Below are 13,790 nucleotides of genomic sequence, written 5' to 3'. Positions count from 1 at the left end.
CCTTTATCAAAAGAATATAAAAGTATTCTCCTTCCCAGAGACAAATCACTTTACGTGAAAAATAACCTCTTAGGTAAATAAAAGAGCAAAAATATTCTATAATAAAATGCTGTATATTTTATGTAGCGGAATGTTACAAAAATTCGCCAAAGTAGAAAGGATTCCCACTTAGAACTCATTATTTCTTAATTGTGGAGTTTGGCAGGGATGGGTTCAAGCGAAGCTCCAATAATGCATGGTATTATTCTTGGTATAGTTTGGAATTAAGTTATGCTCCAAGCGTGGTGGCAGTGGAGGAAGCTTCCTACCCAGTTGTTAAGACAAAAATCTTATTTAAATAGTTTACTGTTGTGAAAAATCATAGCAATACTTCTTTTTTTGGTGGGGAGGGGAAAAGAACACTGAAAAAAATTTTCCTTTCAGAACACCTCTAAGAGACAAAGCTGATCAAGTGAATGAAAACACCTGGTTAGTTTGGGAAGGAAAATACAACTGCACCAAAAAAAAACCCAAAACAAATACAAAACAAAAAAACAAAACAAAACAAAAAACCCAAAAAGCACAAGTAGTATGTTCCTCGCATGCAGTGAGGGATAACTGCCCAAAGAAGATCAGAGACTGAAAGGTTCTTACAAAAGTAGGGGGAGAGACGAAAGGTAGGTGAGAGAAGTTTCTTGATCACTTAAGAAAAGATTAACAGTTCAGGAAAAGACATGGCATTCTTTAACCGAAAAACCCAAGAATCTGACGGTTGAACATGCCAATATGAGAGCATATTGCGGCACAGGAAATGTTAAAGGGGGGGGGAAGCTGTCATATGTGCAAAGACATGTACGTGCATATAACTGGGCCTGGGGAAGGGACATGGGGTTTGGGGAGGAGAGTTTGGGATGGATGTTGCCTAGGCTCCCTCATCCACAGCCTGCTATATTAATTCAGGATGGGATCCCTGGGATCCTGGAAACACATCAGACTCATTCCTGCTTCCTTCTAACAGTCCTCATTTCTCATCCTTCAAGGCCTGGTTCAAGTCCTAACTTTCCAATAAACTTTCCCTGACTATTCCTCTCTGCACAGATTTCACTTTCTGGGAATCCCAGCTTTCTAACGGAAGCCATGGAATTTGCCTCTTCACTAGTCTTGCTTCCATCCTATGTTCCTTAGATTCCTGTGATGTATTTATCCTGCCTGCCTCACGTGGACATGGATAAGCCATGGCTGATTCATGCCTTTGAAGGGTTTCATCTAGGCTCATGTGAGAGACAGAACTGGTGCTTAAGAATTTTAGTCCAGTGTGGTAAGTGACAAAAGGGTCTGGTAATAATATACCTGGCCTAAAGAATCAGGTAAGGAGGAAGACTTTTAATAACTTCTTTTTTTTTTTTTTTGGTGATGGTGGTGGTAACTATGGGCAGTTTGGAAGGACAACTTGAAAGTCAATAGACATTACAAGAGAAAAACATGTCTCAACTTCCTTATTTGTTCAGCAGTGAAAAAAAAAGAGGGAAAGGAAAAACAAATTAATAACAGCTTATTTCTCAGATTTTATCTAGAGAACACACACTTTACTGTTTTTTGTTTTTTTTTTTAAACTAGATGGTGTATAAACGCTTATCTTTAAACACTAGATTACAGGCACTACTTTAGATTTAAATTAAAGAAAATTAAGTGCAGGCTTGAATAAGCACCCTTCTGGAAGGATTTAAAATATTTCTAAATCTCCAAAAAAAATCTATCAGAGTTTTAAATAAGATGTTTAAAATTTATTTTAAAATTTTATTTGAGAGAGAACACGAGAGAGAGCATGAGTTGGGGGAGAGGAGATAGAGGGAGAAGCAAACCCCCCGCTGAGCAGGGAGCCCGATATGGGGCTCAATCCCAGGACCCCAGGATTATGACCTGAACCAAAAGCAGCCGCTTAACCAACTAAGCCACCCAGGTACCCTGTTTTTTTTTTTTTTTTTAAATGATCAAGTAAGATTTTAAATTGATTAATAAGCATCATGGATTTTAAGCTCATAAAATCTCACTGGTTTTAGATATTTAGTACCATTGGATCCCAGAGATGGTACAAGGATGTCACATCCATATACAAACCACATGGGTATCCTAACAGAACACCGACCTCACCGCACAGATAGGGGCCTCCTAAGAGGCTACTGTGAACTCAGATGTTGGCATACTGTGGGTATATTAATGAAATTAAGAGTCTTGCTTGCATTTGAGAAACTTCATATTCAGAATGCAATAAGATTCTATGTTTTTACAGTCCATTTATATTTTGGTATTTCCACCCCCATTGTTTCGGGTTATTTCCACCATCAGTTCCTAAGGCAGCTGAGGCAGGGATCCTTCTCCTTTTCCAAGGAGCTGGGAGGATGCTGCTTTCTCTCTTGCACAAGGACTCTGTTAGGGAATGACCACTGTCTCCACTTCCAGGTCACTGTTTTCCACTCTACCACGCCAAACCCACTGTTCCGATTTTCTGATTCAGTGACATTGAAAGTGAATTATATATTCTGGAAAGTGGTCTTAATTTTTGGTTACACAAACATTGCAGACACTAGAGACAAAGGCACCTGAAAAATTTAATGAATACATTTGCAATCAAACCATCTCATTTCTAAAAGACTTCTTCCTTATAACTCTCTTGTAGGCTAGCAAGTAATTTTAAAAGCAAATTATATAAAAGTTGCCCACAGACGGCAGATCACAAAGACTTTGCTTTCCTCTTGTCACTGTCAGGGGTTCCTACAGAGAAGGGGTGGTGGTCTTGTCAACCGTAACAAACAAGAAACAGTCTTGCTAGAAGGCCCTGTGTGGGCCACCCTGTTCTGTAGGTGCTAAGCAACTGTAGTTTAAAAATAAGCCAACCTCTCAGAACCTTGATTAATAAACCCCTACAACGTTAGCATATTAAGAATGTAGTTTATATTGATAAACTCCATAATTTAAAATATCAAATCAAAGTTTCGTAGGTGCTTTAACCTGGAGAATACTGCCCAGCTGTAACTTCAAAACACTTAGGAAAAGACAAGGGTAACGTGTAGGTCAAAGGTCTACTTCACAGAGAACAAGGACTCACATTAAAAACCAGAATCCCAGCCAACCTAAGAATGCTGGAACCTGCTGGGGCCTGTCTGTACTTCCCATGTTTGAGAGTGTTTCCTAGCACTTACTCGGCAAGCAGGATGCTATTTGTCCCTCGTGTATTTTCACAGAAGTCCATTTGCTTTCCTTCCCTGGCCTCTTTGCCATGGGCTATGTCCATCATCGGGCGCGATCTATGTGGCAGAAGTTAGCATAACTCCCCGGGGACAGGCCTCTGAAGGCCAGATGGGTTATTTAAAACCAAAGTTTTCCCCCTTTCTTACAAGAAGGCTTTTCAGTAACCAAGCTTTCCTTTTTATCCCGGTAATAGTTTTTATATTCCAAAGAGCATTTTTAACTTAGGTAATAAAAACCGTAAAGTCTTTACATTTACCTTTCTTGATCTAGTTCTATATACTTTAACAATTCCTATAAAAAACAAATTTGGTACTGATCACTGATTACTTATTGTGACAGCTGGATTTCTACAAAATTTGGTACAATTTTAATACCCCTTAGTTGAAATAACATAAAATGCCAAAAGAGCTGAAATGGAATATTACTTTAAAAAATCAGCTCAAGCATAAAAAAGTCCTAGAATGCAAAAAGGCCATGAACTAAAATATCAATATGAATAGACTGGCAAAGAAATTAAGGGGAAATTCTGAACATCAGGGCTAGCTGCAAGAGTGATTCTGCAATTCTAACTGTATCGTGTCACTTCATGTCAGAAAGTACAAATCTCAAATGCTTTATCATAGCAGATTCTGAAAAAGGTTTCTTAAAACCATGCAGTTTGGAGTTTGCTATTTTTCCTCTTGAAAAATACCATTTCTATGGATAATGAAAAACTTTCAAAGTACATTTTGCTAAGCAATTCTGAGTTTCTAAAGGACTCGTACATGGAAACACTTCAGCTATATGTTTGAAAAGCCCTGGACGGGCAGAACAAAGGAAATAAGGATGGTTTCCCTCATTAGGTTATTATTAGATCATTTCCACTGGATAATGAGCCCCAGATAAGGGCAGCGTGGAAGGCTGCAGAGTTGTGCAGCCTGCCACGTACCTTTTAATAAACCCCTGCTCTCCCTTTGTCTCCTTCACTGGTTTGAACCCCGATCTCTTTAACAGAATGAACAACATAATATACAAAGAGGGCGTCAGATTTTGTGTTATTTTCTTCTCTAACCGAGAGCAATAAAGCCTAAGGAAAATAAACAAAGTGAAGTTTCCAGAGCCCTCTGGTTTTCGGGAATATCTGTGTAGCCCCTCCTATCTATCATGACCAATCCTGACACCTTCCTGGTGCAGAATGATAGGAATGCTCCTCACCACAACTACTATTCAGGGGCAATAAAACACTCAGAGCAGCACTGTATACCCCCACCCCCATTCCATGATGTCCCCAACCAGCTCCTCTGATGAGCATGAGCACAAGGGAAGATTGCTTTGGACAAACCATGATCATAAACTAACCAAGATCTTTATTATGCTAAATTCCAAATTCACTTCTCCAAATGAAGCAAGCTACGGTCCTTACGAATCTTAATCTCTAACCTTCTTTGTGGCATTGACCTCTCCACATTTAACAGACATTTGCATATTCTATAACTGATACCAGAGATGAAAATAGGAGTAAAGATGATCACTACTTGTAACCATCTAGAATCAACAGGACTAAGTTATTATGGAACGCTGGGTTTTCCTCAAAGCTGAGCTTCAGTTAATTGACCCAATCTGATTTTAGTTTTTTTGTGTATGAAAGGGTTTACACTTCCATACCTTAAATAAACTGCCCAACAAACTGTCATTTTCTGTATGTGACTCACCCTCAAAATTATGAACACAGCTCTTCTTTTCTGTGGTAGATAGAACTATGAGCCTATACCGTATGGAATGCAGGGGTAAAGGAAGGGGTTTGCCAGCAATAACTCTGGGACGTGCATTGAAAAAAATATAACAGTTTGATTTCAGGTCAGTTGCTTCTTATACATAAAAGGTGAATAAATCTAGTTTATGACCAACTGGGCGGATATTCTGTGAAACTGGTCAGTAAGCCAAAGGCTGAAGCATTTTCCCCTCGGAGGACGTTTACATGGACACATACTTACTTATACATACTCACACCCCACCCCCCAACACACACATGCACACACAACATCCCCGCCTCACCCTATCCGTGCCCTCTGACTGGCCAGCAGCACTGAGAACATTCCCTACACCACCGGCATCACTGACCCAAAGTCTCCAGGCACCCTATGTCCATCCATACGCACCCATTCAGCTAACTCATTTACACAGAGTCTGTCAACGGTGTGTGATGGAAAACCTTCTCACACCATTCCAAAGCGTCTTCCAGAAACACTGAGGCTAATCCTGGGAGCAGGAAGGTATCAAACTAAAAGCAAGGATTTCGCTTCCTCAGGGTGAACCCTACAGTTGTCTACAAACAGAAACATTTTGTTTTCCTCAGTTAAACTTAAGTTTCTAATCTTTCACTGGAGGTAGAAAAGAGATATAGAAAAGAGAAATAGAATTTTCTAGCGATCTCTCAGCAAAAGTGAAGGCAACCAGATTTCCCAATCCATGAGGTTTTACTGCATGGGCTATTAGTATCGGTGCATATAAAACAAAAATTCAATCCTTGTTTGGCTTAAAATCTGGTATGTGCAGGATCCATGGAAGCCTACCATGACAGAAGTGCTGAATGCTGAAGCTGGAAGGATCCAGAAAGATCACCTGGACCAAATATGGGCAGCAGATATGACCTAGTTCACAAGGCTTGGAGTGGCACATACCCACATATTACCAAATAAACCTGTTCCTTAAGTACCATTAAAGTGTTAAAGTACAAACAGTGCTCAGAAATGAATTATCTAGGGGCGCCTGGGTGGCTCAGTCAGTTAAGCGTCTGCCTTCGGCTCAGGTCATGATCCCAGGGTCCTGGGATTGAGTCCCGCATCGGGCTCCCTGCTTAGCAGGGAGCCTGCCTCTCCACAACCCCCCCCCCCCGCCCCCCGCTTGTGCTCTGTCTCTCTCTCTCTCTGACAAATCTTAAAAAAAAAAAAAAAAAAAAAAGAATTATCTGAACAATTTTTTTTCTGGAGCTGGTATTTTTGACCATTTATATACCTAGTTGTGTAATGCAATGTCTCGCTCAGTTACTTAAAGAGTAAGTCTGTCCTTCGGAATATATATACTATAAGCAACTACATTTTGGTTTTTTTTGTGGTTTTCTCTAAGAGGCTCCCCTACTGGTGCTATAATTTAGATGGATTACAACAGAGGAGGGTCTGACAGTTCTAAACCATTCTCCATTTTGATGCATCCTTTGGCATTTTCAGATTTTTATCTTTAAAGTCATTGTTCGGGGTTTTCAGAAGGATTGAGACAAGTGTAAAATAATTAGAATAGTTGTTGGCATTAATCATTGCTGAATAAATGTTAACTGCTATTTTGGTGTATGGGCACTAGAGTTTTCCATCTCTGGGTAGCATAGTTTGTCATGGTCTTATCATCTTCCCTAATCTTGCCTTTTTTTTTTTTTTAAGATTTTATTTATTTGACAGAGAGATAGAGAGAGAGCACAAGCAGGGGGAGCGGCAGGCAGAGCGAGAGGGAAAACCAGGCTCCCCACTGAGCAGGGAGCCCGATGCAGGGCTCGATCACAAGACCTTGGGATCATGACCTGGGCTGAAGGCAGACACTTAACCCACTGAGCCACCCAGGTGCCCCCTTAATCTTGATTTCTGAATAAAAAATTCGCTGTTTATTGCTGCTGCCTCTTCTTTTTCTACTCATTCTTCTTGCTCCAAATAGAGAGATGACAGAGGGATTACTGAGGCATAAGCACTTGGTTGATGCCTCCTTCTCTCCCACCTCTGCAGATCTGAACTCCTGTCTTTGTCAGCAGATTTTCTGTGCGTCCCACTGCTTTCACTTTCCAATGTCTGTCACCACTCTTGCCAACACAGCTTCTTCTCTCTTCCGGGTTTCTTCTTCAATGTTCCTGACTGTTTCTTCCAGTCTCTCCCCCCAGTTTTTGTCTCTTGTACAAACAGCCTGACTTTTGTTGATAGTGATTTTTCTTTTTGCAGGACATTAGTTAGATCTGGATTTTTTTTTTTTTTTTTTTGCTATGCTTATTTGTTTACTGGGGTCTTGGAGTTCTCTTTGTTGGATATATATATGTATGTGTATATATGCACATATACATATTTTTAGTATACTATGTCTATATTAAATTTATATATTCTGTTTGCTTCCTCCTGGGGAAGGGGAGCATTTAGGTAATTCTTCCTAATTTGGAACTATTTGAAAAAGCTGGACAATAATAATAACAATAATAAACAATAGTAACCACATCACCACCACAATGAGAGCAGTGACAATGAAAACAGTCACTGCAATCCCTACTATGTTGGTCAGAGTCAGATCTCAATTACGTCTCACCCTGCCACTATGGGAGTAGACAATATCCCCACCTGAGAGGTGAGGAAATGTGGGTGTGGAGAAGTCAAGGGCTGGGCTGAAGGCCCACAGACGGCAACAGCAGGGCTGTGCAACAGGCAGTCTGACTCTAGAACCTACACTGTTAACCAGAGAGCAAGAGTTCACTGGGCTGTTCATCTAGCTCTACTATGTTGGACAGAATCAAAGAGAGGATCGCCGCAAATTTTCTTTAAATCAGCGTAACACAGTAAGCACACATACCACATTTCAATTTGAGTCATCTGGGTTACTAGAATATTTCTTCTACTGTTATGAAACTCTAGTAGCTAAATCTCTGAATAACTAATTATTGTACCTTGCATTTTAAAGGTGAGAAGATCTTGGGGGGAAAAAAAAAGCTAGGTAAAACACTCCCAAAACCACTAAAATACATATAGCTTCATCCGGGGTTCTAAGAAATTTTAATAGCTCTAAGATGAGATTGACATAAGCAAAAATCACTGTTATTCATTAAGGATAAAAGAATTGGGAGAATTTTGAAAATAATTTAAGACATTATAGAAATTTTTATATTAAAACAAGATATATTGAGAAGATACTAAAAGGCCAATAGACTCCCACAACTGGCTATACAAAATCATTTAATAATAGTGAAGCATTTTTCATAACGCATTTGATATTTATGAAATACATATTAATCAGAATTTATTTATCCAAATCTGGCCATAAGGAGTTTATAAAATATAATATATCATTATCCATCATCACACTAGCATGTTTCAAGTTAATAGCATATAATTATCTGGCTTGATCTGTGGAAGTCATTTTATATCTAATAATCTAAAATTGAGTCAAGTGCCATTATAGAAATACCCATATAAAATAATATCTCAGGCATGGAAAATGGATTCTGAAATCCCACTGGAAAGGCCATCCAACCAAAGGCTGCACAAAACACAAAAAAGTTTTAATGCAATATCCAATATGCCCAGATGCAATGATACCTATGGGTAGAGAAGCAATGCTATATTTCGTGCTGCATGTGTCCTTATTTCTTTTTTAAAATACAGTTTTTCCTTCCCCAAACTAACTGTCTTTTCTCCTCCTCCATTTCCATACTTCTCTCTATTCTAACACTATGCTTATACTCTGATAGCTGGTTAGTCCCCTTAGGGACTGTTTCTGCCGCGTAAGCTTTCAATCTGAGAGGAAAGAATAAAAATAACTTTCAAGTGCATTATTTCTCAAACTCTCTGAGATACAAGACCAGTTTTTCCCCCTAATCCCTCCAGGACTGACCATTTAGCAAAATAAAATAGTAATGTGTTACAAAAGAAGGAGATGAAAAAAGAGAGAGTATAAGTCCCATTTCTTAAAATTATTTGATTTAACCAACATGAGATTTACTATTGACCTACTATATAAGTTTCTAAACACTTAACTTGAAATTTCTGTACTTCACTCATTATGGACAGGTAGCCAAGAGGCTGCAGATGGGCTTGGGCCCAGGAACCACACACACTGAGGTAGCTCTCACTCTCAGGTGCTTCACTGGTTTCCTTCTCATCTTCAGGACCCAAGGACCTTCTCCTCAAGGAGACCCGGATGCTCAGTAGAGAACAGGACCTACCACGGTGCCCTATGTATTTCTCTCACAGCTCTCAGGAGACTCTGCCCTTCACAAATGAAAGTTCTACCAGCAAACAGACCTTGTTTGTCTTACAATTTGTTTCATTACTAGGGCTTAGGACTATTAAATTCATTAATAAAGCCCTTTCGTCACTTTTCCTTTTTATTCCTTTACTCAACTGATACTCAGCACATGCAGAAACGTAATTCTTTCCTCAGGCAGCTTTAAAGTTCTGGAATCAGGCATACAGTAACATCCTCCTAATAATACATACTATCTGTTGTAAGATGGTTTTTATTTTATAGCCACCACATATATCCAAACTTTATAATTCAGGTTTTCTTTGAGAGAGAGTGCAAGAGAGGGATGGGGGGAGGGGCAGAGGGCGAGAGAGAGAATCTTAAGCAGGCTCCATGCCTAGCACACAGCAAGATGCGGGGCTCGATCTCACCACCCTGAGATCATGACCCAAGCCAAAATCAAGAGCTGGACGCCTAACCAATTGAGCCACCCCAATGCCCCTATAATTCAGGTATTTTTATACCTAAGGCAAAACGAAATATGAAAAAATTAATGGATCTCTTCCCATAAAATTTTAGTTTACTGAAGAGAAAAAAAAACAAAAAACACTTAAAAATGATAAGCTGGAAATTTATCTATAAAATATTACAGAAGTTTAAGAATCTTAATAAAAGAAATAAGACAAAGATGAAAACGGCCATGAAAAGATTTATCGTCAATTAAAAAATGTATATGAAAACAATAAAATCTCGTACCAACTAAAATGACACTTTTTAAAAAGGTATTATCCAATGTGTACATGCTAATATGTAGCCCTTCCTTGTGTAAATATATAACAAATCCTTAGAAGAGTTTAAAACAGATTACTTAGCAATTCACACAAATTCATTCAAAGGAAATAATTAAGAATGCACGTAAAATATTCATGGTATTGCTCTAGATGTCTAATAAAAGGGAGATTAGTTAAATAAGATATACCTATGAAACCACACAGTCATTAAAATGATGCTGTAGAATAGAATTTATTGATGTGAAAAGATGTTTACCACGTATTTACAATCTATTGTTACTGAAAATAACAGGTTGCAATACTATATTATACAATATGGTCCCATACTGCCTATCTAGAACATATATCAAAGTAATAATAAATATATGAGATCTTTATTTTTGATTCTCTTTATTTTCTAATTTACCTGCAATAAACAACTATTTTAATGTAAGGAAGAATAAAAGATATTAAAAAGATAAAAATACAAAAAGAATGCCTTCAGTCAAAAAGTAGTGATAAGGATTTAATTCAACTACTGGCGCTAGTAAGAGGTCGAATGTGATTGAAGGGACTTGTAGTAAAAACAAGCTATTAGGAGAATACTTGAATTAGGAGACCCACTTTCAGGTATTTCACAGGCACATTTGCCTGATAATGATCTGCTAATCACACCTATGCCTGTGTATTCCTGAAAACAGTATTGACAATGTTCAACTTTCAGCTCTTCTTCCATCTGACTTGCATTTACATTATTGATTTGTCTACAGTTTCAAAATCAGAGCCCAGGAACGGGTTCTTAGAAGCAGTATCTCGAAGATGCATGGAGTGGTTGTCAATTTGATCTCTTGGACACTGGTAGGTCATTTAGTTAACGCCTATCACACACCCTACTTGTAGAGCTACGATAATGACAATGAAGACAAAAGCCTTTTCCAGAAGGTTGCCTGGCCACCCCAAGTGCCTGCGGTTTGAGCATGTCTCGCTCTCCAGCCTCTCATGTCATTCACTGTGGGTTGGTCATTCCTTTTTTAATGGACAGAGGAAAAAGCAGAAAACTTCAACTTCACGGAGAATTTTAGAGCTTTTTGAAAAGAGCTTCAGAGAGGATTCAGCCTAACCCCTTGATCTCATAAATATGGAAATTGAGGCCCAGAGAATAAGTGAAGAGCCAAACCAGAACAAGGCTATCTTGCCTCTAAGGCCAGTCCTTTTTCCACCCCCATCTGCTACTTACACCGAACACTGGGTTCTACTCCAGAAGGTCACTATCAGACTCCAGCATGGTTACTGACAAGAGCATGCATACACACCTTGCATCTGGTAGCTGTACGGTGCCTGTCCGGGCTGAGGGGTACCGAAGCTTGGGCCGTAGCTGAGAAATCCCGTCTGTCCCGGTGACTGAGACTGTGACAATCCGCCTTCAGTCTTGATGCCTGCCCACAATGCACCTAAATCAGTTAGTGATAGCTTATCTATCTGTCCATCTCCAAAGCTGGTCAATACACAAAAACACCCCCACAACGCTTCAGTCACAAAGCTTCCCAATACCATCTCAGTAATCAAGGGTATACAAGCCTAGAGTGGAATACCCTAAACTAGAACTTCAATTAAAAAAAAACAAAAACAAAACAGGAGTATTACAGATTTGAGCGACTATTCACATTGTCCTTTCCTGTTTTTCTCAAATACATTTTCTATAAACTTTAACTCCTATCATTTCTAAATGTAGTCTTGTTTTCTAAGGGGTTAAAAGAGCATCTCCTTTATAGTCAAGAGATGGCCATAATTAAACTTTAACTAGATTATTCTAAAAGTCACTATGTTGATCACTGTCAAAATTCTCTTTTCTAGAAAGAGATTAGTCTCTAGCCTCACAGCATTTTTCTCCTGTTTTTTCCTTACTCTTTCTGCCCAAAACTGATGTTAGCACACGACTCATTCTGAAGTCAGAGGAAGCAATATTGGGCACAGAAATAAGCAACCCAGGGGAAAACCTTCTCCCAAACACCCAGATCCTATCGGAAAGTAAGCACAAAGAAAGGAGAATATTAAAGAACTGAATCATGTAGAGCAGCACTTGTTTTATAAACAAGTGAAGCTGACCAGTAGTTCCCTTTTTGTCCCTTGTAGTTTCAAGTATTTATCCCAATTTTATTAAGCGTAGCCTAAAGTACACTTTCTTTCTCATCATGATAATATAAAAATAATGTGTTTATGGCCCCCAACTACTTCCCGAAGCGCCAGGCTGACATCCAAATTGCAGGACTTGGGTTTGGCAGGAATGTTGTGTAGGGCTCGGCACTGGATTATAATTAAAGACAGTCATGAAAGTTCACAACTGTCCTTAATTTCCACAGAAGGAAGAGAGAAAAATTTCTGCCAAGCGAATTCACATGTTTGAATAATTTTACTTTGCACTTAAGATAAATGATATCTTTGGGATCACAGTAGTCTCACTGTTTATTTCCATTTTAGGGGAATTTCATCAGTAGAATGAAGTTAGGTAACTTTCCTAAGGCAGTGGAAGAATCTGACTCTTGGCCGAGAGAGCCTACAATAATTCCTGGAGTATCTCTAAATAACCTCATAATGACCTTAACATTTAAGTCTTAACATAACCTTAACATTTTTTTTTTTAATGTGATCTTTTTCCCTGTACAGGCAATCCCAAACCAATGAATAACCCATACTTATAAATGGTCCCTGGAAAAACACCTGCCCAAAGCAGGTGGTTTGATGGCTCTAGAAACTCCCTTCCTTTCCTTGTCACCAACAGGGATTTCCCCTCCTCTCTCTCCATTTGAGACTATTAATCTGCTTCCAGTCTTTGCTTGTACCACCTCTGGTATTAGCCTGGAGGTCCAATCTTTGTGCTAAAAACAGATAAGGAAGAGCAATAAGAGGCAGAAAACACCCTCATCTGCACCTTTTTCGAGGGCTTCCACCCATAAGCTTATGAACTCATCTTATCGCTAAGCTCCACGCAGATCCAGAGACAGGACGAGTTCTTCTTTCCCACTGATCTATTGTTCACACCATCTATTGTTCACACCATGAAAAGATTTGCCTAGCTTTTCTTACAGGGTCTAAGTAAAAAGTCAGGGGGCACAAATCCTTGGAGAGAGTCTTCTTAGACCATCTGGACCTTGACTATCAGCCGTTAAAAACCCTAATGTATGTGTTCTGCCTTCACAAGCAAGCAGAGGGGAGAAGGTGGTCCTATTTTTCAATGCACTGGCCCAAGAAAACTAGAATTCCTGGCCAGAAGCACTGGGAGCATCTCTCTGTACTCAAGGCCCAGGCAGAGAAGAAAGAGATTGGGGAAAATAAGGAGGACTCAGAATCATTCTCAGGAGATTTATAAGCACAGACGGCCCTGAGGCCAAAGCCCTTGACCAAAGTGCCACGCTCTTACCATCTCCTGACCTATCACATTAAAATGCCCATTCTCACTCTACTAGTTGTGATTGGAATCTCAGAACCTCTGCTCATCTTCCTCTACTGGAACAATTACTGCAGACAATAGGGACATCCACTAATGGTTCAGAACTGGAACCGTCCTAGATGGCAGGCAAGAAAGGGGCAAAGGCCCTACCATGACTCCATGGGGAGAAGAAAGAACAAGAGAGGAGTGCGTGCGTGGCAGCCGAGGCAGTGACTTGAATGGCAGCTTCCTGGGGCAGCACTGGTAAGGCTACCGTTTAGTATTGTTCGGGCCGGAAGATACATTTACACTTCAAATAATCAGCTTACCAATCCATTTTGAGAATATAAATTGGGAACCCCCTCAACTCACATTATAGAGTTGAAGGTATGCAATTCAAA

At 39.4% G+C, this 13,790-nt stretch overlaps 1 protein-coding gene across 1 annotated transcript in view; it reads right to left on the bottom strand.

Annotated features, from left to right (window-relative positions):
- Nucleotides 1-13,790, bottom strand: part of EYA1 (EYA transcriptional coactivator and phosphatase 1) — a 168,323-nt gene that overhangs the window by 111,632 nt on the left and 42,901 nt on the right. Inside the window, exon 7 of the mRNA XM_078072305.1 lies at nt 11,276-11,413. Within this exon, the coding sequence (XP_077928431.1) occupies nt 11,276-11,413 (138 nt within the window). The remainder of the gene's footprint in view (nt 1-11,275; nt 11,414-13,790) is intronic.

The sequence above is a fragment of the Halichoerus grypus genome, chromosome 5 (assembly GCF_964656455.1).
Source record: "Halichoerus grypus chromosome 5, mHalGry1.hap1.1, whole genome shotgun sequence".
Taxonomy (NCBI): domain Eukaryota; kingdom Metazoa; phylum Chordata; class Mammalia; order Carnivora; family Phocidae; genus Halichoerus; species Halichoerus grypus.
Note: the sequence above shows the minus strand (reverse complement) of the source record. Positions and strands in the feature narration are given on the sequence as shown.